Source organism: Biomphalaria glabrata, chromosome 13 (assembly GCF_947242115.1).
Source record: "Biomphalaria glabrata chromosome 13, xgBioGlab47.1, whole genome shotgun sequence".
Classification (NCBI taxonomy): domain Eukaryota; kingdom Metazoa; phylum Mollusca; class Gastropoda; family Planorbidae; genus Biomphalaria; species Biomphalaria glabrata.
In genome coordinates this window covers 38,170,131-38,197,487 of record NC_074723.1, presented here as the reverse complement: position 1 = coordinate 38,197,487, position 27,357 = coordinate 38,170,131, and the positions used below count along the sequence as shown (strand labels likewise).

General features: G+C 35.5%; 1 protein-coding gene across 1 annotated transcript in view; it reads right to left on the bottom strand.

Moving 5' to 3' along the window:
* Positions 1 to 621: 621 nt before the first annotated feature.
* Positions 622 to 27,357, bottom strand: part of LOC129922574 (mitogen-activated protein kinase kinase kinase 13-like) — a 32,137-nt gene continuing 5,401 nt past the window's right edge. The window contains exons 2-10 of the mRNA XM_056009222.1: positions 24,128 to 24,236; positions 22,863 to 22,972; positions 22,474 to 22,581; positions 15,049 to 15,174; positions 14,370 to 14,530; positions 13,981 to 14,323; positions 13,684 to 13,828; positions 7,279 to 7,590; positions 622 to 5,630 (exon numbers count right to left, since the gene is read on the bottom strand). Coding sequence (XP_055865197.1) covers positions 5,526 to 5,630; positions 7,279 to 7,590; positions 13,684 to 13,828; positions 13,981 to 14,323; positions 14,370 to 14,530; positions 15,049 to 15,174; positions 22,474 to 22,581; positions 22,863 to 22,972; positions 24,128 to 24,229 — 1,512 coding nt within the window. The 5' untranslated portion in view covers positions 24,230 to 24,236 and the 3' untranslated portion in view covers positions 622 to 5,525. The remainder of the gene's footprint in view (positions 5,631 to 7,278; positions 7,591 to 13,683; positions 13,829 to 13,980; positions 14,324 to 14,369; positions 14,531 to 15,048; positions 15,175 to 22,473; positions 22,582 to 22,862; positions 22,973 to 24,127; positions 24,237 to 27,357) is intronic.

Here is a 27,357-nt window from a genome sequence, read left to right as displayed (position 1 = left end):
TTTCCTATGATTAATGTTTAGTATATTTGAGAGTGCAAAAGTCAAACAAAAGCATAAAATAACATGAACTCTTTTCAATAAGAGGTAGAATCAAGGTGATAGTCCAGCCAGCGAAACCAATGTTTTGATGAAGCAAGTTTTATCCAGCAAAACTTGAGTTTGTCTAATGAATGGAATAGGGACAAAACTATGTGGCCAAATTAAACAATTATAATCTGGACATGTAATACAAATATCACTGGTAAACCTTAAGACAAATGAAGCAATGTGTGTGTTAAAATAAATAAAAGGATCTATACAAAGAAATAAACACTTACAAATGTATGAAAGAAGAGTAATAAGACACAGAAAAACTGATATAAAAAATTCATTAGTGAAAATCAATAAGATATTGTAATATACAATATTTAACTTTTTTTTTTTCAGGTTATGTAAATGTTTCTATGACAAAATTTTTTTTTTTCAGATTGAGAATAATTCAATTTAGAGATGATGACAATGAAAATTGATCTATTAAAAAAACAAAACAAATTTAAGTCTCAACAAAAAATATTTTTTTTTGTAGACCGAATGCTGTATTTCTAATAACTAGAGGCCCCCCCCCCCCCCCCCCCCCCCCGAAAAGAAAACTTGAATCTATTTTTTTCTTTCTGTTCTATCAACATTTTAAAAAGCCTACAAGTTTTGTTTTTTTTTGGCCTATGAAAAGTTGGACAGGAAATAAAATCATGCATTGCTTAAGAAAAATGTGGACAAAACTCTCAAGGAATGATTTAGATCAGCGCTGCCCAACCTTTTCCAGCCTGAAGGCTGAATTTCTAATACAGGTCATGGGCCACATTTAAAAACAAAATGAAATTTGCCTCTGCAGTTTGATTATGTACTATGAGCAGAAGCTTCAAAAGCCAAACAGCACTGCACCATGGGCCAGATATGGCCTGCAGGCCCTATGCTGGGTATCACTGTTTTGAATTTTGGATGCATACATGCTTTTAGGAATGCAAAAATAGTCTTGAAAAAATGTGCATCTATTTTTATTCTTATCTCGGAATGACAATAGTGGTTACCATGTTTTATAAGATACATAAAAAAAAACTTTAAAAAAAATGTGATAGGTTAATTTTAAATTATTTTTGATATTTTAAAGATTTGATAAAATATTGTCATTAAATAAATAAACTTGAGCTAAACAAATAAATGTATCATTAGCTAAGATGAAAATGAGGAGAAAAGAAGCAAAGAAAACTGCCAATGAAATCATTGTTGGTAGTTATTTAAGAGGACTTTTCCCCTCTTGAAAACATGCACTGGCTGAAAATCCTTTTCATATTGGCTGTTAGCAATAGTCATCAATAAATACTATTTTCCTGTGCTTTAGCTTATTACCAATATGCAATAGTTTCTTGTACATTGGCTAAGCCAATATAGCTACACTAAGTGCAGCAATCGGCCACGCAAACCTTGAATGCAATCAGGTTTTGAAAATGAGTCATCTTAAAGTTCAAAGGAAATTAAAGGAAATCCCCTTTTTTTTTTTCAAGAGACAAAAGTTCCTAGTGACTGGCTAATTAAACAGAGCTCCCAATAAGCAAACAACACCCAAGTGGACTTATTAGATATTTGAAATACAAACTACTGCACCTGGTTAAAATTCATACTGATGAATTCACTCAGTTTAATTTTTATTGTGTGTTTTGAGATCAAACACACCCACACACATAAAAAGTTGACTATTTTCAATAAAAAGAAAACAACCATAAAAAACAAACAAACAAGCAGATCTATAATCACAATTGAAACTCGTAACCAACTTTTTAAGAAGCCTATCACTAACTTCATCTTTTAACATACAGTATTTATGATTAACAGGTTACCTTTGTAAAGAGTTTGAGAAAGTAGGCCTCAATTTTGGTAGACATTTATGTTTTTCAAATACAATAATAACAAACTGTCTGTTTGTTATGTCAGCATTGAAATAAAGGTTTGGCACCACTGAACTCTCTCAAGTCTAATCAATAAAGGTTAGGCTTCAGTGATACTTTGTTGACACTCTTTCAAGTCCAATGGCTACTTGACATCTGTAGAGACATAGCAGCTAGAAGCAGAAACTTTTGAATTCACTCAAGAACCTGAAGCTACAACAAATGGCTTTTATTTCTCCAAGGAAAATTTGATGCACATTTTTGAACTAACATTTCAAGCTTAATACTGATAGATAAAAATATATATAACTGTCTTTTTTTTTTATAATAGAAGAGGGACAAAAATCAAGATTTTACTAACATCCTACAAGATTGGCTAACATCTCATTCTACCAAGAAGCAATTATTTCATACAATTTGACTATTAGTTTTTGATAATCTTCTTAGCATTTCATACTGTGGTCAGGCCTAGATGTACAAATTGATGGTAACTTCTTCGCTGTGTCTTGAGTATTCTAACAACTAATTTCAACTAACCAAATGAACACAGAGGCAATGCCAACAATATAATGAGACAATCAAGTGTATTGGCAGTTCAAACTTTTAATCTAATAATGAAGGGAATCTGTCTGTCATCGCTGTCACTAACCAAATAATTAAGTCCAAAACTTCTTGATACACAAAACTTGACTGTCACCAAAGACACTAGCATTATGAACTGTTTTCATTTCATATCAAACTCTTTTGTTTTTACTATGACATTATTGTCATTATATAAAACTTACTCAAAATACACAAAACAAAAAAAAACTTAACTTTTATCTGCCTAATTTGATATTGTAAACAAGTGAAGCCTAACAAATTCCTTTGACTATCACTATAGAAGTAGTGAATTCAGCACTAAATGTTAAGACACAACAAAGAGCTTAGCAATAAAATACTCATGAGGGGAGAATGCCCTAAAATTTGTGCTGATGTCAGAAATAGATGATTCTACATCAAAGGAAAATATAACATTCCATAGCTTAAATGTAAACAAGAAAAGGAAGATAATCCAAAAGTAAAGAAAGAGAAAAAAAAGTGAACAAAGAGAGAAAATAAATATCTTTGTTCAGAAGTATCAGTCAATGCCTTTAGACAATAGAAGGAAGTTAGTGTATACAAAAAAATTGGTCTCATTGGAGAGTCTGGTACAAAAACTTTTAAAACAAAGTGCAATGAGAGACAAAAACACTCATGCAATTTCAGACAGCCAGGCACACCACTGTTGAATGTATAATTTGTGACATCTTGCCAATGTTGTAAGACTTGATACAACTAACAATTTGTGTTATTTTTAAACAAAATGACTAGTATTAAAATGTTGTTGATGGTATAATCTATTTCTGCTGTTGGAGCTGATCTCTGAAGATTTGGTATTAATAATTACCAGACATATCAAGAAATTATTTCAGAAGGTGAAGCCATTTAATAAATGACATATTGAATAGGATTCCCTAAGATGAAAGAAGTAATAAAACTACATAGTGGGGAAAGTGACTACAGAGATGGCCTACTTATAGATAAGTCAATCACAATGAATTGAAGCTATACTGGGTTTAGCATAAGGAAATAAATCATTAAAGCTAAAGTTAGTTCACTTTAAAAATAAATTAAAATATATATCAAGGAAATGAGCATCATACACTTAGAAGCCCTTCTTCACAGGCCCACTTAGTTTTATTTCCCACAAACATCTGATGATTCTATCATTGGCTCTATCCCCATATGAAGTGCCACCATTCAAAATGATCATATCCCCACAGATGTAGTGGATCCAGTACTAATTATAAAACTGATCTACAATGATTTTGGTAACTCATTGAAGTTTAAATATTATTGACTCCCCTGATAAAACTAAAAAAAAAGGGAGGGGGTTGAGGGGGATTTTGGAAGGTAAATTTCATATGCACAAGATTCACATTGACTTGTTCAAATTGATTATTTATACTAGAAACAGAAAAAAAGGTCTATGTCATCAGTGTACATTATCTAAGAAGCAAAAATCAGAGAAATGGAAAAATGTGTGAAAATCACTAATATTTGGAACAGAATTTAACTAAATACATTTCAAAATTAGAATCTAAAGGTACTAATGTCCTTTGATCAAATCTCATTTAGATCAAAATTTAAAAAAAAAAATCTATTAACCAGTAAGTAGTTAGTTCAATTGAAATAGCTGGTAGTTTTAAAAAGGATGAGTTCACAGAACTGTTAGAATGGACATAAAACAACAAAAATTTAAAAAATACTGCTCATCCTCCTCCAGACAATACATCAATGGCCCAGGGTTAGCTTTGAAAAGTTATTCTAGACTTGTATAAACCATTGACAAATCTGATATAAAATGACAATTTTTCATTCATTGATTTAGTGCATGCTTTTATTTAGTTTAGATCAAGTTTCTATTGGCAGAAAATGCACAAATTTGCCATCATTTTAATATGATTTTCCCTAATAGCAATGCATTTTACTTTTTCTATATGTGACAAGCATAATACAATCAGGATATGGTGAGGTGATGCTTACATAAACATTTAAAGTTTTACTATTAGTATAAGATAATTAGAATCATGCCACACAAAAAATTACATATTCGCATCAATGCAAAGAAGATGAGCATAAGTAAGGAAAATCAAATCTCTTTAGTCTTGATGTATCAGTGGCAATGATAGACAGTTTGTGTATGGTAGCCAAACTAACTGAATAGTTTATTCTAAGTGTAAAAATATACAATTAAAGTTTATTCTAAGTGGGAAGCGTGGTCCAGAGGCTAAGTACGCTTGAACTTGGCTTGGCTACCTATGAAGGGGGGCTCGAGGTTCGACACTTGACTCAGGCATAGTTGTGTTTACTGAGCACCTAAAGGCAGCACGGAAAACCTCACAGATACCCCCTCACTGGTCCATGAATGAGATTGGACCATAGCATTATAAGCATGCTATAGGCATGAAAGTAGCACTATATTAAAGCAATAATTTATTTATTTATTTAAGTGTAAACATATAAAATTAAGACATTTTCACAGAAATTCTGTTTCTCCTGACTTGCTGTAGTGGCGACATGTCAATTGTTGAGTTTTTTTTAAATTGAGATTGTTACATGACTTCAATTTAGATTTAAACTGAATGCATTCCATGAAGGTCCTCATTTCTAAAGATGGTGCACAATGATAAATGAATCCTTTTATGTGCAATTGATGGTGGTCTCAGACCAAGAGCAGTGAAAACATTGGTTTGATGCAATGTTACATCCACCAAGTAATGCAATTCAAAGATGCTGTCTTTGTGTTATAAGATGTTTTTGTTATAGTGAAATTTTGAATCCATGACGTCACAGGACTAGTTTACTGCTTGATTTAAACAAATGGCAAAACAGCGTAAATGGTAGTCTATCCAACTTGATGGATGTCCAAACAAAACATTGTAAATGGTTGTCTAACCATCTGTATCGATGTCTGAATGATGTTTATCTAGCACAGTTCACTAACAACTGAACACACTAATTGTAAGTGATAGAACTGAAGACTTCTGTCTGGAGGAAATAGAACTAAGAGAAAAACTACTACCAGTGTGCACTAGTTTCTAGAGATCTGGTTTTGTGCATAGTTGATAAGACAGTCATGTCAGAGCATTCATCAGAACTTGAACTAGTTTCTGTATCACATTTCTAAAATGAAATAAAAATATAGTTAGTAAGTGAATTAGAGTTACTTAGAGCTAAAAGTGAATAATAAAAAATATTTGACATTATTCATACTTTTTATACACAGCTATTTGACTGCAGAATTACTTAAATTTTTCCAAGTTTACAGAGACAGCAGCTCATACATTATAGACCTCCCCCACTCCGCTGCTGATGGGGCAGATAATGAAAAAAAAAAACTACACTTGAATTGACTGGCAGAAGAGACAGATGTGATTAAATATCCACTGTTGAATCTGCATAACATGTAGTTCACAATCTCAGAGTTTTCTTGAATCAACTGTATCTTTTGACCCACACATAATTCAGTTCTGTAAGCATCTCTGTCTGCAGCTGCACATATTGGGCAAGATTCTACCATATTTGACAAGTGTGTCAACAAAAAAACTTGCTTAGGCATTCATACTCTTCTGGCTTAACTAATAAAATGCAATGCAAGCATGTAAAACTGATAAGCTGCAGTGAATTCAGAAACAAAACAACATGAGATTCTGTAGACTCTAGCATTCACTTGATTGGCTTTCTGTGAGTACAAGATCAACTACAGGGTGGCCTTACTTTGTCATTTTTGCATTTAGAACAAAGATATGCTCTTGAACCTTAGTGAACTGATCACTCCATGTGACCCTCTAAGAGCCTTGCTTTGGGCTAAACACTTCTAGTTTTGCCAAGTTTCTTCCTCAAAAAGAAAATTTTGACTTGTCTGCTCAAACCTTTTAAAAAATTGGTTTGTCATTTTAACTTTTTTCTTTAAGCCATGTTATCACAACACCTTGAGCCTACATTATGTGTGTTAACAGCGCTATAGAAATTGAAGATTTTTTTTTTCAAATGATTTTGTTCTACTAGATGCGCGTCTTTCATGCAATAGATAAACCTTGGAGGTGTGAGGCCCCTAAAACCACAAGGCCCTTGGCAGTCACCCACACCTTGAACCATGCTGGGGCAGATGATATAAAGGTCGCCTTGTTTCTATGACAGATGGTTAACAAGTGTGTTAAGTGGCCAGCACAATGACCAACTGTCTTCTGTTTAGAAGCCAAACACTCACTCTGCAACCATGCCCCCACCCCCATCTATACTTTAGCCCTCTTAATTTTCTTTTCTATAACCTGAGGCAGTGTTTGCTTTTAAACTCTCTAATTAGCTGCATGAATGTTTTCCTTCTTTTCCCCCACATTTCTTCTATGTTCTTTTGAGCAGTACGCTACAACAGACATAGCTCTACATCTCTTTAAGGAAAGTTTTCAAGAAAGAGAAGTAGAGATGGCACAAGTTAGTATACCCCAACCTTTCACATTTTAACATGTGCTTTTACTTGAGGAAAAATATGCAGTATATGTTCCAGGCCATTTCAGTGTAGCCTCTTGATGTTCAGAGATAATGCCTCTTTCTATTTTATTTAGTTTTTCAAATTTATTTATCAACAACTGGTTGGAGTGGAAAGTAGGGCTGCCTAGTCATGTGGTATGCGCCCTGGACAGTTATTCCAATAATCCCTGGTTCAAACTTTGCCCGGTGCCATACCCCATCATCCTGCAGGAGGTTTGGAAAATAATCTTCAAATTTGAAGGTACATCCGAAACAAACAAAACTAATAGTTTCTACTTACTTCAAATATTCTGTCATGGGAGTTGACTTTATTCTTCATCTTCCTGACAGTCTTCTGCCTGTCGGACAACCCATCAGGTATATTTGTAAACTTTGTCAACTCTGCTTGTAAATTTTCTGCACTACCCGTAGACAACAAGCCATTATCACCACTGCCATCTTGATGACCAGAGCGATTGCTAGTCATGTCCTCCTCAGACAACACACCTTCAGAACTGAGAGTTGAGAGAGACTGACGACAGGGAGGGTGGCTACTTGATTCATCATCCTCACTAACGTCTCCTACTTCTTCTGAGCATGAATCTTCAGAGTGCTGTGGGGACAGTTCAAAATGGTGTGATCAAAACATACAGTTGTCATTTAGTTTGAAGTTATAATTACTGTGGATGAACTTATTTTTTTAACATTTGTCTTTAAACCTAATCTAAAGTTTTCTTTAAACATAATCTAAATTTGTCTTTAAACATAAAATCTCATCAGTTTTCTTCACAGATTTTATCTAAAGAGAAGAACTGACTCTCGTGTGGAGATTTTGATCTCCCATCGAGCGCCTCCCCAGGTGCCCTCCAGATATGGTGGGTACCGGGGAAATAAAATACCCGGGGTGGACCAAAATCAAACCTGCTGCCTTGCAGGAAGTGGAGGGATCCACAAAAGCTAGGGCACCTTACCCGAAAATAAAGGCAGCTATCCAGAGAGCTGAAAGGGGCAGCCCCCCAGATGGTTATGCACAGGGCTAACAACTCTGTCATATAAAAAATACTGTTACGAAAGCTAATACACACAAGAAAACCTGGACAGATCTCAACGGAAAACGACCTAGGCCTGGAAAAGGACATGATTTTTGTTTTGCGACATGGAACGTGCTAAGCCTTTATAGAGCAGGTGCACTAGCCCAACTTACTGAAGTGTTAAAGAAATATAGGATACCCCTTGTAGCCCTACAGGAAATCAGGTGGAAAGACTCTGACATTCTCAGAACCAAGGAGTATACTATATTTTATAGTGGTGGAAGCACTAACAACTTAGGTACAGGTTTTTGCTGTTAAAAAGGAAATGGTAGGTAATGTCATTGGATTTAAACCTGTAAGTGATAGACTCTGCTCACTACGTTTGAAAGGAAAATTCTTCAACATATCATTTATCAATGTTCATGCCCCTACTGAAGATGCAGATGATAACACAAAAGAAGCCTTCTATGATGGACTGGAAAGAATTTATGATGAAGCACCAAAGCATGACATCAAAATAGTCCTAGGAGATTTCAATGCAAAAATCGGAAAGGAACCAGCATTCAGACCAATAATTGGCAAAGAAAGCTTACATGAAGAGACCAACAATAATGGCATAAGATTAGTGGATTTTGCATCAGGAAAAGGAATGTCTATCAGCAGCACAAAATTCCAACATAAGAATATTCACAAGGTAATCTGGATCTCACCTGATGGCAACACCCAGAATCAAATAGATAATATACTCATAGATAGGAGACATGGATCAGACATACTAGATGTAAGAAGTTTCAGAGGAGCTAATGCTGACTCAGACCACCTACTAATAAAAGCTAAACTTAGACAAAGAATAAGTACCATACACAATTACCAAAGAAAGAGAGCACAGCAATATGATAGTCAAAAACTCATAAAGGATCCACTTGTTACAGAAACTTATAGAATGGCACTCCAAACGCAACTGACAACATTAGAAAAGGACAGCGAAAATAACATAAATGAGCATTAGGAAATAATAAAGCATGCTATCAAAAGAACAGCAGAAGAGGTAGTTGAACTTAAACAAAAGAACGAGAGAGTGGGGTGGTATGATGATGAATGCAGACAAACTATAGAAGAGAAGAACAATGCCCAAATGATAATGCTACAGAGAGAAACCAGGAACACTAGACAGCAATACAATGAAGCAAGAAGGGCCACAAAAGTTGTAAGAAAGAAAAAACAGGAATGGGAAAAGTCCAAGATTACTCAAATAGAGGAACTAGCAAAGGAGGAAGACATGAGAGGAATGTATATGAAAATTAAAGATGAAAAGAACAGATTTCAAGCTAGATCACACACGTGTGAGAACAAAGATGGTCAGCTTATTACAGAAAACAGCAGGGTCATTGAGAGATGGGCTGAATACTTTGAGGAGATCCTATATACCACTGAAGATGGAGACAATGGAGAATATGAACTGCCACATGGGGGACCAGATCCCTTAGTGAACCCTCCAACACTCATTGAAACATCAGAAATAATTAGGACCATGAAGAATCACAAAGAACCAGGAGAGGACCAAATCACAGCAGAACTAATTAAATATGGAGGGAAAGACTTACATTCCCAAATACACAGACTAATATCAAGAATTTGGGAAGAAGAAGTAATACCAACAGAATGGGAAACAGCTCTTATAACCCCAATACACAAAAAAGGATCCAAGTTAAAGTGCTGTAATTACAGAGGAATCTCTCTACTAAATGTGACTTATAAGATACTGTCTAGGCTTATAACTAAGAGACTTGGAAAATATTCAGAAGAAATCTTAGGTGACTACCAATGTGGTTTCAGACCCAACAAATCCACTACCGACCACATCTTCACACTAAGATGTATACTAGAAAAATGCCATGAATACAACATACCAATCCACCAACTCTTTATAGACTATAAAATGGCTTATGACAGTATCAGAAGGAAATACCTATATGACACTCTACAGGATTTTGGAATACCCAACAAGCTGACAAGACTTATACATATATATGACATTAAACAACTCAAAAAGCAAAGTCATAATACAAGGAGAACACTCACAGGAATTTAGGATTAAACGAGGATTAAGACAAGGAGACGCACTTTCCTGCATGCTTTTCAATTTAACACTGGAGAGAGTTATAAGAAATATACACATAAACACAAGGGGAACTATTACTAACTACTTCAGGAGAGAAAACATGGGTCCACAACCAACAGGGACGATATACAGCCAACCTCTACAATACCTTGCTTATGCCAATGACATTGCCTTATTGGGTAAAGAAACCTCTGACATCGCTAGAGCCTTCATACAACTAGAAGAAGCATCTCGACCAGCAAGACTTGAGGTCAATGACAGTAAAACCAAGTACATCACAATGACAAGAGACAATCAAACAGAGGGACAAAATATCAAAATCAAAGACCACGAATTTGAAAACGTCCAAACTTTCAAATATCTAGGAAGTACTATTAATTTCAAAAATGACCTACTAACAGAAATAAAGGAAAGAATAGCAGCAGGCAACAGGGCATTTTATAGCACCCACCATTTACTTAAGAGCAAAACGATTTCAAGGAAAACCAAGAAAATAATATACAAAAATATAATAAGACCAGCAGCAATGTATGGAAGTGAGACCTGGACACTGACATCTGAAAATTTACTTAACACTTGGGAAAGAAAAATTCTTAGGAAAATCTATGGTGCCATACAGGATGAGACAGGGTGGAGGACAGCACTAACCATGACCCAAAGGCAGACTCTGAATGCGATGGATAGATGACGTGGAAGCAGATCTGAAGCAGCTTGGGGTTAGGGCGTGGAGACGAAAGGCCCAGGAGAGATCTGAATGGAAGGATGTGTTAAAGCAGGCCAGAGCCCTCCATGGGCTGTAGCGCTACTGGGATGGATGGATGGAAGAACTGACTACTAAGTAAGTATGGCTTCTTAGCAGTGTGGTCTGTGCTTTGGTTGTCATTACAATGGCCCTGGGTTCAAACCTGTCATCCTGCAGGATGTTTGAACTAGGAGGTAATATGCTAAATTTCTGAAGAAAATATATATAAAACAAAACTAACCCAAGACTTATAATTTATCTAAATTATGTTAAAGATTTTTAAAATATTTCATCAAATAATTTCCTGGCTCAGAAAGTGGTCAAAACATTTTCTAAGTTGGCCCAGATTGTTAACAATTTGTCTATTGCAATCCCAAGCTAGAGCTTATAAAAATAATGAATGATGATAACTAGAACAAAGTATTATGTGAATGAAATCTTACTTCACAGAAACTATCTGATATAAACTTTTCACAGGTAAATTATGAGTGAGTCTGGTGTGAATGTACATTTTGGTTTTCTATAGTTATAATGTTTTGTTTGAAGTAATGCACAAATTGTAAGACAAGTGTCTTTACAGATAACAAAGATTATTATTATTATTTCATATCCACTGTACATTGAACACTAAAACATTTGGCAAGAAAATATAGAATGTTTCATTTCTGACAATTTTTCTCACATAGCCAAATAATTGTGAGGTGGAAGGAAGAATCATCTTTAGGGTTTAATCCACAAAAGTGAAGGGGGGCAAGAGATCCTTTTTATACCACCAGTTTGGAACCTACACATATGAGAAAGGCTCGACCCTTCAAAAGTCTTCAGAATAGGCATCAGATCAACTCCAGCAGTAGCTCTAAATTCTGACAATCACAGTCCTTAAACCAGACAAGCATGCAAGAACTATGTAATCCACAGCTCATTGCTTTCCCCAAACAACCACTAGCATATCACCAGTTAGCTCTTATCAAAACATTCAAGAGGGTAAACTCCCTCAAGTTACCAGAAGGCACCAACTGGAGTTTGGCAGGCAATGTCCCCCATAGAGGAAGAAAGTAAATTTGCATACATTGCAATTACAATAATTATTCAAAGGAAGTATGTAATCGTTTAGATTTGTCATGTTCAAATGAAAGTCTCTAGATACATGTCTTATAAAGACTGCTTCTCCTCTTGTTTGTTGGGTGGTGAGGGGCAAAGCCTACATACATTTGCAATAATTTGCCTTGATATCCCTGCTACAATTGAAAAGACATGGCAATGGATTTAATATTTAACAAATTAATCTTGATTTCATATTTTCATAACTCATGAGGAGCATTTTCACCTTCAGTTTTTTTTTATTTCAAGTGTTGTTGTTTTTTTACAAAACAGATGAAATAAGAAAAATGATACAAACATACAAATCTATCATCTGTGATTTTATAAGTATCCCACTAACAAACCATATAGGCTGAAGATAAAAATTCATATGAGGCTTTATAACCTTACAGACTTGAGTCTGTTTAATCTGACCGCACCAGGAAATTATCATTTTGGTGCTAATAACTGGCTGGTCCAATTACACGGTGACTGGTTATTTCATCCCTCTCACTTTTGGTCAGATCATTCCCAATTAAAAATGTTTTTAGTCATTGTATAATTGTGTTGTTAAGGGTTTGCCTTTAAGCACTCATTTCATATAATATATAAATATTCTTATTTAGAATATTTTTTTTTAATGTTTTGAACATGTTATTAATAGTGTTTATAGTGTTCCCCCTATATATTGTAATGCAGGGTTTGTATTTAGTTATATAGTTTCTGTTTGTTGTAGGGATGTCAATATTATCCTGTGCATATTGGGTGATGTAATGACAAAAGGCCAAGGCGTGGTGGAAGTGGGGAAAATCTTTTTAGAAATAGAAGTACAATTTGAATAATTATGATCATGCCACTCTGCTCTCATAAATTATCATCAAAGGCCAAGGTGTGGTGGAAGTAGTGTAAATCTTTTGAGAGATGAGAATAGTTAGAATACTTATGACCATATCGCAGATAAAGTATCACCTGACTGCCATCTTTCACTTTATCTTTCTTTGTCAAACTTTTTTTCTTAAATATGTGCGTGTCATTTCAAACCCTAATATATAACATTTTATTTATTCTAATAAACGCTGACTTCAAGACATATGCAACACTGGCCGAGAAATTAGGAACAATGTACAGCAATAGAAATCAAAAGATCTTCTTCTGTACCTACTATCAATAGACTATCTTATTGATTTCAATTAACAAGCAAAAACAATTTTTATATTGACATTATACTTTATTCTTATTTATTAATGTGTAATTATTATATTTATTATTATTATACTTATTATAATTATTATATTATAATGTGTAATAATAAAAATAAATATATGAAATATTGTTAATTTAATACTTTCTACAATTATAATTTGATGGATTAGAGAATGAAATGACTAGCGGATGAAATGACCATGGGATGAAGTGACCTGGAACCAATTAAATGATTATTCTATGTGATACAAGAACACTTTGGCACTTCAGTCCTGATTAGTGGACTGGTGTTTAACCTTCGGTTCAATGAAATTTATATGGTTATGTCTTTTATTATCAAGATGGGGATTATCACCGCTGACACTGTGTGGAATAAATAATTGAGCCATGATCAAACTCCCACTGACACAGTGTGGATCAAAGTAACAGGGAAGTCAGGATTTTACTAAGATCAGTGTAGATAAGACCTACACAACTACACAACAAAAATGGTCATTTAACATTGATACAATATTTTACTATACTAACCTTTGTATTTCTAAACTTCTTCGGAGCATTGGTCTTCTCTGGTGACTCATTTCTTTTTTCTATTCCACTTTGGAAACAGTTGGTCTCTAAATTTCCTAGCGTATTGTATCCTCTAATGTTTTCATAACTCCTTTCTTCATCAAATCAGATTCAAGAATCCTTCTGGAGGGGCTTCTATTCTTCAGGTCGGGATGAGAGGTCAATATCCAGAGATGATTTTTCACTCATAGTTTCAAAGTTCTGTTTTGGGCTGGACAGAGGGGATAGGTCACATGTGCACTCCACATCTGCACTGACCTGGGATGAGCATTTCTGCTACAAGTAGCATCACTGCAGCCACCATCACAGCCAAAGCAGACATCATTAATGTTATTGTCTTGATAGGACGAAGAGTTCTGTTTTGATGCTGGTAAGTGTTTACTTACAGGTGAGTGTTTTGAGATTGGCAAGTGCCTGGTGGCAGAAGTGGATGAGTTTCTGCTACAACACTCCTGACGTTTCTTCATGTTGTTTTCCATATGAGCTAACCTTTTCTCTTGGCCATCAGCTTCATCTTCACTTCGATACTCCCCGATTGCAGTGGCAGGTCCCAAAAATTTAAATGTCCCAGGATAGGGTGCATGGTCAGTAGGATGAAGCCCTGCAGGGTTAAGTTTGTCTGATGTTTGGGTGTCCAGTGATGCTTCATATGTAGATTGAGATTTGAGCAGAGGTAATGTCTTTCATAGACCCTCTGCTGTTATTCCGACGATGAAGAGACTTTCTGGTACCCAATTTCATAGGAGACGGTAGTACCAGCTCAGAGCTAGTTGTCATGCTCCCTTCTGTGTTTTTCATAGAGTCTGGCCTAAAGTCAGAAGAGAAATAAAAAGTCTTTATTTTTATTATCTCATCTCCATCTCTTGTTATTCATCTTTTAAAAACCACATATATATTCTAAAATTAATTTCTTTTTTTCTTTTTCTAAATACCATTTTCATATAGGTCTAATGGCAGGTCATTTATCTGTACATAACTCAGCCTGTGCATCTTAATACCATTTGGTGAAGATATTCTTTATGATTGCTAGTTAATATTTACTTAACAGTGTTATAGATTACAAGTCTTTACAGTTCCTCAATTAATGACCCTGACTTTGACATTATGTCTACCTTGTCATTTCCCTCTGTAAGACTGTGCCTTGTCATTTCCCTTTTTGTCCATAAATCTGTCTCTTTATTTCATTCTATACCTAAATTCTATCTTTTCATTTCTCTTTATGCTTTATGTCTACATGGCCAAGGATCCCTTGCAGTATGATAGTGGAGTGTGAGCTATAGATTGTGGATATAAAGATACACTCACACAACAAGAAAATTTACTTACGTCGTGACTTCAGACCCTGACCTATGTGTACGTTTTTTACCAAGTCGATCTAACTTTTCTTGAGCTTTTATGATTGGTCGAACGATACTCTTTCTATGTTTATTGTACAAAGTCAGTTGTTGTTCTCTGATAAAAAAAAAATTTCATGATTAAAATTCAATGTTCGCCATGATACAAAATAATCAACATCATGCATAAGTAACAAGAGATAGTCTCAAAAAAAAAAAAAAAAAATGAATGAAGAGCTGAAAATGATCCAAAATTATTTTATATAACTTGAAATCAATCTTGGGTTCAAAATTCATTGTTAGCATTGAACTTACCAATACTGGGCCTGATTTAAATAAGATATGCACTTCAAGGACCCAAAATCATGTAGTCATTTTTTTTTTTTTCATATTTTGACCCAATAGCTTCTATTTCCAGTTAGAAAAAAAAACCTTTCAAGGCCCTAATCAAAGAGGGATAACCCTGAATCCTAAAAAATAAATATTTTGAAAAAGTAATCAAACTTAAGATCTAATACTAAATAAACAAACAACTTTAAAAAATAGAACAATATGTCTAGTTTAAAAAAATATATACTTTTAATACCTTTAGAATATAAAAAAAGCTTCAAAAATACTAATTTTCTCTTGGGGGAGCTACCACCTTTAACAAGCGCGTCCCCAGGTGGCGGATAGGGGAAAGACCCTTAGATATAAGGGTTACCTGTGAATAGCAAATAAACAGCTGAGGACCAACTGGTTTGCAGTCATGGAGGATGAGGTGAAGTATTCCAGTGGTTAGAATATTTACTAAAAACATCTGAGAAATCCAGGGAAATGATTGCAAAAAGCAAGTATAGGGCGCTCTAACTCTAAACCCAGGTAGATGAAACCCGTTAGCTAGGGATAGCAGTTCATTTAGGAGAGAAAACTCAGAAAATAAACACCTGCTACCTTGCAGATGATCTTGGATGATCAAAGGCTATGGGAGCACACCCAGAAAGAAAAGCAGGCTGAAGTCTGAGTCAATGGGCCTCCTGGCGCATAACACATTGACAAGCAACTTCATCTATGTTGGAGTTCAGTAACGATTCTAATAGATGTGGCGTCCTGCCACGCAGGTAGGGGGCGGGCTCTCCCCCTCGAAGGAGCCCACACAAGCGAGCTGGTGGTTCTTCTATTTCTGCCTGTGGAGCAAGGAGCAGGGACAAGAAAGTAAATACTACTGGCCAACACTCCAAGACCAAAAGCTAAAAATCTTACAATGGAACGCAGAGGGCATCCAAAAGAAAAAACAAGCTCTAAAAATATTTCTGCATGAGAAAGAAATTGATGTAGCTTGCATCCAAGAAACTCATTTGAACAGTAATCTTCGTTTCTCCATTAGAGGCTACACCTGCATCAGACAAGATAGAGAAATCAGACCCAAAGGAGGAATCCCCACCACAGACATAACTATGCCCAACTCCTCAGAATCAGAAATAATGGGAACTAAGCTAATTCTCCCAGATGGAAATATTTATCTATTTAACTGCTACTTCCCACCAGACAAGGAAATCGAGATTGACCACATACAAATACCTGACCAAGAAGACTGTCTAATCTTAGGAGATATGAATAGTCACTCTCAGAGCTTGGGATAGCCAGACCTAAATGCCAGGGGAGAAGAAATTGAAGAATGGCAAGCAGAGAACAGACTTATCTTGCTTAATAAACCTGAGGATAAACCAACCTTTTTCTCAAGAGCTTGGCTAACATCAACCACTCCAGATCTAGCCTTTGCAACTGACAACTTATCCAAAAAGTGCACCAGAGAAGTTGCAGACCAGCTAGCCACCAGTGACCACAGACCCAAATTGATCAGTATCGATACCTCCTTCAAAATATCAGAAAACTCCACCATCCCCAGATGCAACTACAAAAAAGCCAACTGGCACCTATTCTCAAAGCTCACAGACCTATACACAACTTCAATAAACTGCAAATCAAATCAGGTTAATAAGTCATTCTCAGCTTTCTCCAAAGCAATCCTCCTAGCAGCTAAGGAATCAATTCCTAGAGGAGCAAGAAAAGATTATATCCCCAACTGGTCTGATCACCTTCAACAACTCCTCAATGACACTATTGAAGCCAGAAAAAGTAGAAAATAACCCTTGTATAGAAAATAACATAAATCTAAAAGCAGCTAACGCAGTTTTCAGGAAAAATTACCTTTCTGCCTTGAGGAAAAGTTGGCATGAAAAAAGAGAACAACTAAACATATATAGAGATGGTCACAAACTCTGGCGTATAGCCAAATGTCTCAACCAGGAAGAAAGCAGAACAACTCCTATAGTAATAGAAAGGGACAACAAACCCCTGAAAGGCCAATGAAAGCAAAGCAAATGAATTCATTAAGTTTTTCCAAAGCGTAGGACAAATACAAATTAATGAAAGTAGAAATAAAGATGTAAACTCAGAAATCCCAGATAAAATTAAAGAAAACAATCCAGCTTACTCCTTGGGAATGACCACTAATCTTAAAATGAAGGAACTAGATGAATCCCTAAAAGTCCTCAAACCAAAACAAGCCCCGGGCCCAGACAAAATATCAAATGACATGCTTCTTCACTTGGGTCCTCAAGCCAAAAGAAAACTGCTACAAATATTCAATGCTAGCTGGAAATCTGGCAGAATTCCAAACATCTGAAAAAAGCCATTATGATCCCTATACTAAAGCAAAGCAAACCAAGAAATAAACTGGATAGCTACCATCCCATCAGCCTCACTAGCTGTACTTGCAAACTGATGGAAAGAGTGATAAATAGAAGGCTGACATGGATCCTTGAGTCAAATAACCTACTCACTGAAGCCCAGGCTGGCTTTAGAAAAGGCAGATCAACAGAAGATCAAATTGCCTTCATCACACAAGAAATAGAAGACGGCTTTCAAGAAAAGAAACCAACAACAATTGTGTGGGTTGACTTAGAAAAAACATTTGACAAAGTCTGAGAACAAGGTCTCTTGCTCAAGCTAATCCAGCATCACATATTCCACAGAATGTACTACTGGATAAAGGAATATCTAAATAATAGAAAAGCCTTAGTTTGCATGCAAGGACAAAGAAGCCACAAAGTGGGTATAAAAAATGGCGTCCCCCAAGGAGGAGTCCTATCCCCAACACTTTTCCTAGTATTCATAAACGATCTAAATCAAAACCTACCAAGAAAAGTTAAAAGCAGCATGTATGCAGAAGACCTTGCCATAATTAGCACAGAAGAATATGTAGGAACATCGAAATTTTGATTACAAGATGCTCTTGATAAACTCAATAATTGGTCCAAAGACTGGGGCATGTCCATCAACACAAAAAAGACCACATATACCATATTCTCACTGTCAACAAAACAATAAACAATAAAATTAACATTAGATAAGGAAGCTTTAGAAAAAAATGACAGCCCTACTTATCTTGGAGTCACCTATGACCCAAGACTAACCTGGAAAAACCAAATAGATAAAACACAGAGTAAAGGCATCCGGAGACTATACCTCTTGAAAAAATTAGCTGGCACAGAATGGGGAGCTAATCACAACATCCTGAAAAAGACCTATACCAGTTATGTAAGACCTGTACTAGAATATGGTGCCACAGCATGGGGCTCAGCAGCCCAAACCAACCTAAGAAAAATAGACAAGGTTCAAAATATTGGTCAAAGGATAATGACAGGAGCAATCAAAACAACACCCATAAGAGCTATGGAGGAAACCGCTGCCCTGATCTCTCTAAATGAAAGAAAAGAAATAAAAATCCTTTCCCAATTCACTAAAGTTCCCCACCATAGTTTGCTTAAAAAATTAAAATATTTCAGCATTAATGGTCCACTGCATCAGTGGATTAAGGACTTTCTGATAGGGAGAGAACAAACTGTAATAATAAATGGCTCTAAATCAACACCGATAACAGTAAACTCAGGTGTACCTCAAGGAACAGTCTTGGGTCCACTACTATTTTTAATTTACATCAATGATTTATCAAATTGCATTACTTCAGGAACAAAAGTCAGATTATTTGCAGACGATTGCATAATATATAGAACAATAAAAACAACACAAGACACAGATATTTTACAAAGAGAATTAGATGAATTACAGAAATGGGAATCAAATTGGAGCATGTCTTTCCACCCAGAAAAATGTCCGTTGTTAAGAGTAACAAAAAAACTAAAACAAATTAATTCCACTTATCTTATTCATGGCAAACCAGTAACACAGACTAAAAACGCAAAATACCTAGGTGTTATAATAAATGAAAAACTGTCATGGAATCCACATATTGATGAAACTACAAAAAAATCAAACAAAGCATTAGGATTTATTAAAAGAAATTTCTATAAATCAAATAAGAACATAAAACTAAAATGTTATTTAACCTTGGTTAGGCCAATAATAGAATATGCATCCTCTGTTTGGGACCCCTCAACTCAAGAAAACATTAAGAAACTAGAACAGACACAAAATAGAGCAGTGCGATTCATAACAAACGAATATTCACATTTGACTAGAGTAACACCTTTAGTAAAATCACTAAATTTAGAAAGCCTTCAGGACAGAAGGCTCAAAAGTAAAGTAGCAATCATACATAAAACACTGAACCATAATCTTCAAATACAAAAACAAAATTTAATAAAATACTCTGAAAGACACAAAGATAAAGGCACATTCCTCGTCCCATATGCTAGGACAAATTTGTACAAATACTCCTTCTTTCCTAGTGCTATTAGAGCATGGAATGGGTTGCCTGAGCTAGCCAGGAAAACCAGTGACTTGGCAGAATTTAAGTCATTGGTTAATATGCATGACTAAATGCATGACGCGTAGGACGTAATCATCTTCTTTTTTGAAGTAACGTCTGTATTATATAAGATAAGATAATTGGAAACCTTGAAGAAGCACCCACTCAGAACAAAAATCCACAAAACTGGCACAAAAAACCGTCTCAAAAGAACCAATTTCATACAGGAATCTCTAAGCCTAAAAAAGAAACACCAACTTGAAAAAATTACTCTGGAATCCTTGATACACTATAATGAATCTCCACCCTGGGACGAAGGCCCTCTTCCTACTATAAGGGACCATATTGAAAACATAAAAAGAAAATCTGATTACAGACCAACAGAGCTCAAGGAAATAGTGAACTGTTTTCTACATACCAATTACCCTAGCAATCAGTGGATCAGAGTTTACACGGATGGCTCATCCCATAAAGCCACCACAAATGGAGGAGCTGGAATACTTATCGAATGGCCAGATGGAGGAAAACTAGAAAAATCCATTGCAACTGGAAAGCTCTCTGACAGTCACAGAGCAGAAAGAGAAGCACTAGCACTAGCTGCTACCATGCTAGCAAATCATCCAAGTTCTCCTCACAGTCAGATTGTCTTTCTAACAGACGCGAAAACAACCATCCAAAGCTTGCAAAACTCTGATTCCCCTTACATTAAAAACCTCAGAACAGCACTTACAAAGCTCAACAACAACAGCAAAAAAAAACTGTTATTCAATGGATACCAGCTCACATACAACTAGCAGGAAATGAGAAGGCTGACACACTCGCCAAGAGTGGGAGAACAAACTCACAAGTAAACTCTGCACTCTATCCAGAAGAAATGAAGAAATTAATTGTAGATAAAATAAATGAGAAATGGACGAGCTCCCATCCAAATCACAAGAAAGATGACGCTTACTATAAGCTATCCCGACAAGACCAATGTCTAATCTTTCGACTCAGGACCAGACACAACAGAATACAACAACAAATGTACCGGAAGCTCAAAATTGGAACCAGTGAAATCTGCCCATGTGGAGTATCACCAGAAAATTATTATTATAGCTTTTATACAGCGCTACTTTCATGCTTTTAGCATGCTCAGAGCGCTCTGGTCCAATCTCATTTGTGGACCGGTGGGGGGGAAGGGGTATCTAGGAGTTGGTTTTCCGTGCTGCCTTTAGGCGCTCAGTAAACGCAATTCTGCCCGAGTCGGGTGTCGAACCTCGAGCCCCCTTCTAGGTAGCCGAGACAAGCCAAGTTCAAGCGCACTTAGCCCCTCAACCACGCTTCCCACAAAATGCCGACCATGTCTTCCAAAACTGCTCTCTCTACCAAGAGGCCAGTATAAGACATTGACCCCAAATCACCCCAATAGAAAGAAAATTATATGGAAACCACTGCGCAGTTCATCTCTAGTCATATGAACACTACAACATAACAATGAGAACGAAGAAGAAAAACTCATTTTCTCAGGTGGGGGCTTATACACTGGGGTTTATGGGCCATTTCATTTGAAAAATTATTTAAACAATAAAAATCTTCCAGATTTTACTAAAAATAGAATCGATAATCTTCACAATGATTTATAGTCATGCTTGCAACGAGACTAGGAGAAATCTTCTATTTAAAAAAGTTTAAAGCAAGTAGGCCTATATTGAAAAGGGGATTTTAGAAACGTTCTACAACAGTTTACGACAACAATGACAGGAGAAAACGTTTTAGATTGCAGAAGGAGCTAATGGGTTAATTATAATATATATATATCTTAGCATAAATTCTAATACAAAACAGAAAGTGTTTTACAAATTATATATTTTACATGTAAGGAATATTCTACCTTAAAAATAAGATAAATATTCAGCTAATTTTTTTTTCCAATGTGCAATATTTATATTCCAATATTTGGGAAACACTTATTTAGATACATCTATAATAGAATATACTGTGCTTATGCTGTGGTTCATACAAAACATCTATATCAATAGTAAAATAGTAAGGCTTTCCAAAGTGGTAGTATACGCAACATTAAAGTTACTTTACTTGTATCTAAATGTGTATCCATTGAAAAAGAACATTAAAAACAAAAATTAACATAAATATAATATAAATAAATATAACTGATATATAATCTTAGTAAAATTTAATTGTACAATATAAAGTAATTTTATTAATACTGCCATAAGAAAGTTTTTTAAAAAAAAGGGACCAGATATGTGACTGCTCCTTGTCAGCAATTGGTGGGAGAGAATTAGACAAAAGCCGATAGCCCAAGTCATCACAAAGCCAAAGTGGAGCTGGATAGGACACACCTTGCGAAAACCAGCTACCGATGTTGTAAGGTACGCACTTGATTGGAATCCGCAAGGAAAGTGGGCAGACCCACGCAAACCTGGAAGAGGTTAGTCATCAGTGAAGCTGAGGGTACTTGAATGACAAGTGAAGAAAGCTGCTCAGAACCGAGTTTGGTGGAGAGGTGTGATTGTGGCCCTATGCTCCCCTGGGAATGCACAGGAATAAGTCAAGTCCTTGTCAGCGGGTCCTTTTGTGATATGGCCCACAGGTTGAGAAAAGCACCCCTAAAACATTGTAAAGCATGACTAACATTAACACCAAAGAACATGTCCTTACTTGATGAGCTCCTGTTCCCTCTTTTCCAGTTGCAGCATACAAGCTGTTAATTCTATATACAAATTGTTCAACTTGCTTTCATAATGCTCTCTGACATCCTGTGCATGTCTAAACAAAATAATTAACATATTGAAACATAACAGTTAACACTTCATAGCAACAAATAATGGAAATATCCAAATTTACTATATGTTTAGTCAAAGTCTATATAGATACAAGTCAGGACATGAGATAATTAAAAATATAATTGTCAAGTCTATTATGTCTTACTTAAAAATAAAACAAAGTACTTAAAAGTCAAATGAAAAAAAAAAAATTCAGTTGCATAAATAAATGATCTTAATTTCATGAGAAAGAAAAAAAAACCAAATCTTCTCCATACAAAATACCTTAATTCTTCTTTTCTTCTTTTTATAAGCTCTTCTTCCAGCTGGAGTAAGTTGGAACCTTCAGCTTTCATTTTTTGGAAATTTTCACGAATCTCTTTCCTCCAAATTTCCTAAGCAAAAAAAAGGTTTAAATATTTTCTTAACATTTTTTAATATATATAGTAGAAAAAAAAATGTATCATGAAAAAATATTTAGATAGGAATTGGTTCACTTTAAGAACTAATGACATTAGAAGATAAGCCAGAGCTGGAACAGAAAGGAGTTAAATTTGCTTTATTTCTGCATCAGGTCAAATTATTTCAACGTCATTCTTGGTCAGAATAAGAAGTTTGAATAGAGTCTGAAAGATGGTCACCATTACTACCATATAGCAGCAGGGATACTTGCAGTGTAAAAGCTTTTCTCTCTCAGAGTGTAAAAGAAGGCTAGAAAATAAGAGCTGTCTCTTTTTTTTGTATGAAGAAAGCTTAGATGCTTTGCATTGGTTGAAAAAAAGTTTTTTTTAATCATTCAAAGCACAAGTTCACTTCTGGCTCTAGCACTGCTATCACACAGCTACATTAAGTACAAAGCCAACTTCTGATGACAAACCAAGATGCTGATACTAGAGTAATATCAATTCTTTGTACCCACCTAGGAGAAGGAAACTTCTGAATTAAAAGCTCTGCTGCCTTGCAGCTATACCGAATCATGGGAAAGGTTTTGAGAGTTGACCCTGAGAAAAAATCTGGAGACCGCAACCCTTAGGCAATTTGCAGAGCCTGCAACACCACTGATACCAAACTGTATCAGCAATTGCCACTCCTTTGGATACATCAGCTGCATGGAGAAAGCATGTGTACTGTTAAACGTTAAATGCCATAAAAAGACAAATTTTCTAGCAGAATATGACAAGTCAGGAGGCCATAGAATCTGCTCTTTATTCAAATAATAATGTATATATATATGCATAATGCACAAAGGCAGGTTTTTCATCTGTATATTTTAATTGGGAAAATGAGAACACCTCAGATAATTTCTTAAGAGTTTCTTGTTGATAATGACAGAACCAGGCTGCCTGGTCGTGTGGTTTGTGCGCTGGACTGTCGTTCGGATTTATCGATGGTCGAGGGTTCAAATCTTGCCCGCTCCCATCCCCCGTCGTCCTGCGGGAGGTTTGGACTAGGAAGTAAACTATCTTCAACTCTGAAGGAACATCCGAAACATGTAAAACATTTTACAACAAAACATTTTACAACATAGTGTCAATCAGTAAAGGACTTACTTGAGATTCAGAAAAGTCCTCCAGACTGAACCGAAGTAATTCAGCAGAGGCAATCTCAATGTGCATGAGAATTAGTCTAAATGATGGTCTATTTCTGGGCATTGCACTCCTGAAAAAAAGAAAAAGATATTTTCCATTAAAATTATTCTTTGGTGATGACCCTTTTTTTTTAAAGGAGTAGGTTGATGATTTATTTTTAAAATTTCATGTATATAGAGAGTGTGGTAACCTATGCATACAAATTTTTGCCAGTAAATACAAAGAAAAACATTTGAACAGTTTACATTAAGATATAAAATGTTGATTAGATTAAAAACCTGAATAATAGTTATAGATTAATGTAAGCAATAAATTAATGTAAAATATACAACAATGCAATGAAGATGATAACCAGTTCCCACTTCATAAACTTTCCTCAAGATCTTACTGTGTGTAATGTTATTCCTTGATTTATTGTTTGTTTTAAGTGGATCCTGTTAATTTTTTAACATAATTATACCATAAAAGATTATTAAAGTACCCAGAGATCCAATCAACAGATCAACATAGCTTTATCTTTTTGGTATAAGGGGCAACTACTATAGTCAAGGCTGTGAATTTTTTGCCTAATGTGTTTCAAATAATAAAGTCTGCTCTTGTGTAAATGTAAATATTTTATAGTAACCTTTATTTCAATATATGTGGACTTAACTAAAACCTTTGACACTGTGAACAGAGAAAGTTTCTTGAAGATCATGTCAAATTATTATAAATGCACCAAAAAAAATCATTAAACTATGGTGATGCTCTTTTGTTATATATATGTGTGGATTGTTCTTTCAGAATTGAAGATTACTACATCCTAGCCCAAATCTCCTGCAGGATAGTGGGGGATGGCAGCTGGCAGGGCTCAAACCTGGTCCATTGATAGGACAGTTCAGAGCCCATGACCAAACAGTCCTCTCAATGGCATGAAAGCATGTGTTCAGGAGAGAAATTCATCAAATATTGATTTGCAAAACAGTATCCAATGGTTGCATATTGTTACGTTTTCATATTGGATGAGACTCTTTAGACATGTAAACGACAAATCACAGTTTATAAATACTTTAATCTTTATTAACACTGAAAACACTTTCTTGTTCATAGTCCTCCATTTCGGTTCTTCTTTTTCTTTCAACACGCAATCGCACCATTTCACATTCACACTAAGATGCGCACGTAACACCCCCCCTGTTTAACAAGTTCGATGCACATCGAACGTCCAAAATACAAATCACTGAATATATTATCAGACTATTCCAAGTTAAAACAAATCGGTAACATATAAAACCATAATGTAATAACTACACAAAATCAAACACAATGTCATGTTAATACCAATACAATTCCAACATGGAATAACAATTATATTCATCACAATAATAACTGTTATTATGAGCAATTGAAACCACTTCTGTTAACATATATCTATAAGTAATCATATTTCTATTAATACTACTCCCCACTCATAATCATATGCCTGTACAAAACACCATCATTCCAGTCGCAATCAAATAGTTAACAAACAAAGTCTATCTTGCTCCATGCATATTGTAACAACAATATTCAATTCATTACACATATATTTATTCATTGTAGAATAGAACAATAATTAATGTCCATCATTCCCACCTTTTCTAATCCTATCTATATAATTCTAACATTATTGACATGCCATCCTTTCCGCTTCCCTCCTTTGCAATGATGTCCCATTGTGATCCTACTACCTAATGATCTAGCTGTACTGTTTTCTAGGCTGCTAATATCCCTCTCTTTTCTCGTATACGCCTCTTCACTATTGTACCTTGAATCCTTAATTCTAATTAATTGTTGACACTGTCTTCTAATATGCCCCCTTCTCCCACAATTAAAGCATAAGATGTATGGACTTGTATGTCTATATGTGGGTTTAAATCGCTTTCCCTGTACCACTGATTGCCTTACTTTACTTTGATTTGGACCCATTCCTATTGCATTGCTTTCTACCTTATCTGTTAATTCTTTCTTCTCGTGCTCTCTGCTACCCATGCCATCTGATGTATGGGATCTTATGTCTTCTTCCACATCCCCATTTCTACATCGAGTAGACTTTATCTCATAATATTTCTTCCAATTCTCAATCTCCCTTACTGAACATATTTTCACCCCATGAATATTCCCAATAATTAAATCTATCTCACCCTGCTCTACAACACAAGCTTCCACTGTCCCCTTAAAATACGGTGTGTCTATACTAACTTTAGCAATCGGTAATTGTACAATATTCCCATTAAACATAACACACTTCCTAGATTCGCCTGTATATTCATGGTCTTCCACTAAATTCTTATTCACTCCAATAATAGTGCTTCCTGTATCCCTGATGGTCTTGGCTGCCTTGTTCCCTACGAATGTCTGAAAAATCTCCAATGTTCCAGTATCAGATGACAATGATAAGCCTTGCTCTATTCTACCTTTCTCCCAGTCCTTTCTTTCCTGTCTGTTTCCTTGATATCTTCCGTTGCGGTTATCATTTTGTCTTTCATATGTACCACTTCTATACTGTCTATCCTGTGTCTCCCTTGTTCTGTGAGAGTTATTCTGTGTCTCACATGTTCTGTTAAAGGCAACTATTTCTTCTATATCAATGCCTCTAGATAATTTCTTCTCGGGATGTGCCACTTTATAAGCCCTTATCAGTCTTACTATGTCTTCTATGGATTTCGGTTTCCTCTCCAACAGAAATATTTTTAATTCCTCCTGACACTCGTACATCACTTTGTCCAGCATGAGAAATGTCTTAAGACTGTCAAAGGTTTTTTCTACCTCAGCGGTTTCTATCCAGTTATCGAAATGGCTGCTCATTTTGTCCAAGAAGGTCTGCGGGTCATCCTCTGGTTCTATCTCACAATTAACAAACTGTTGGCGATAGAAAGCTTCTGTTTTTCCGAAAGTTCGAAGTAGTTGTTCTTTCACAATGCTGTAGTTACTCTGGTTCATACATATTTTTGAAGGCACCTCCGCTGTAAATGATCTCGACAATAAGAATGTCCATTTGTCTTCAGGGTACTCCAATTCTCTCATTTCTATTTCGAACTTCTTCAAAAAAATGTCTATGTCCATTTTGTCTTCGTTGAATATCAAACCTTTATATTTTGCCAGTTTATTCCCTGTAGATTCACTCTTTCTTTTATCATTCTCTTTTCCTTGGTCTGTTTTTAACTTTTTCT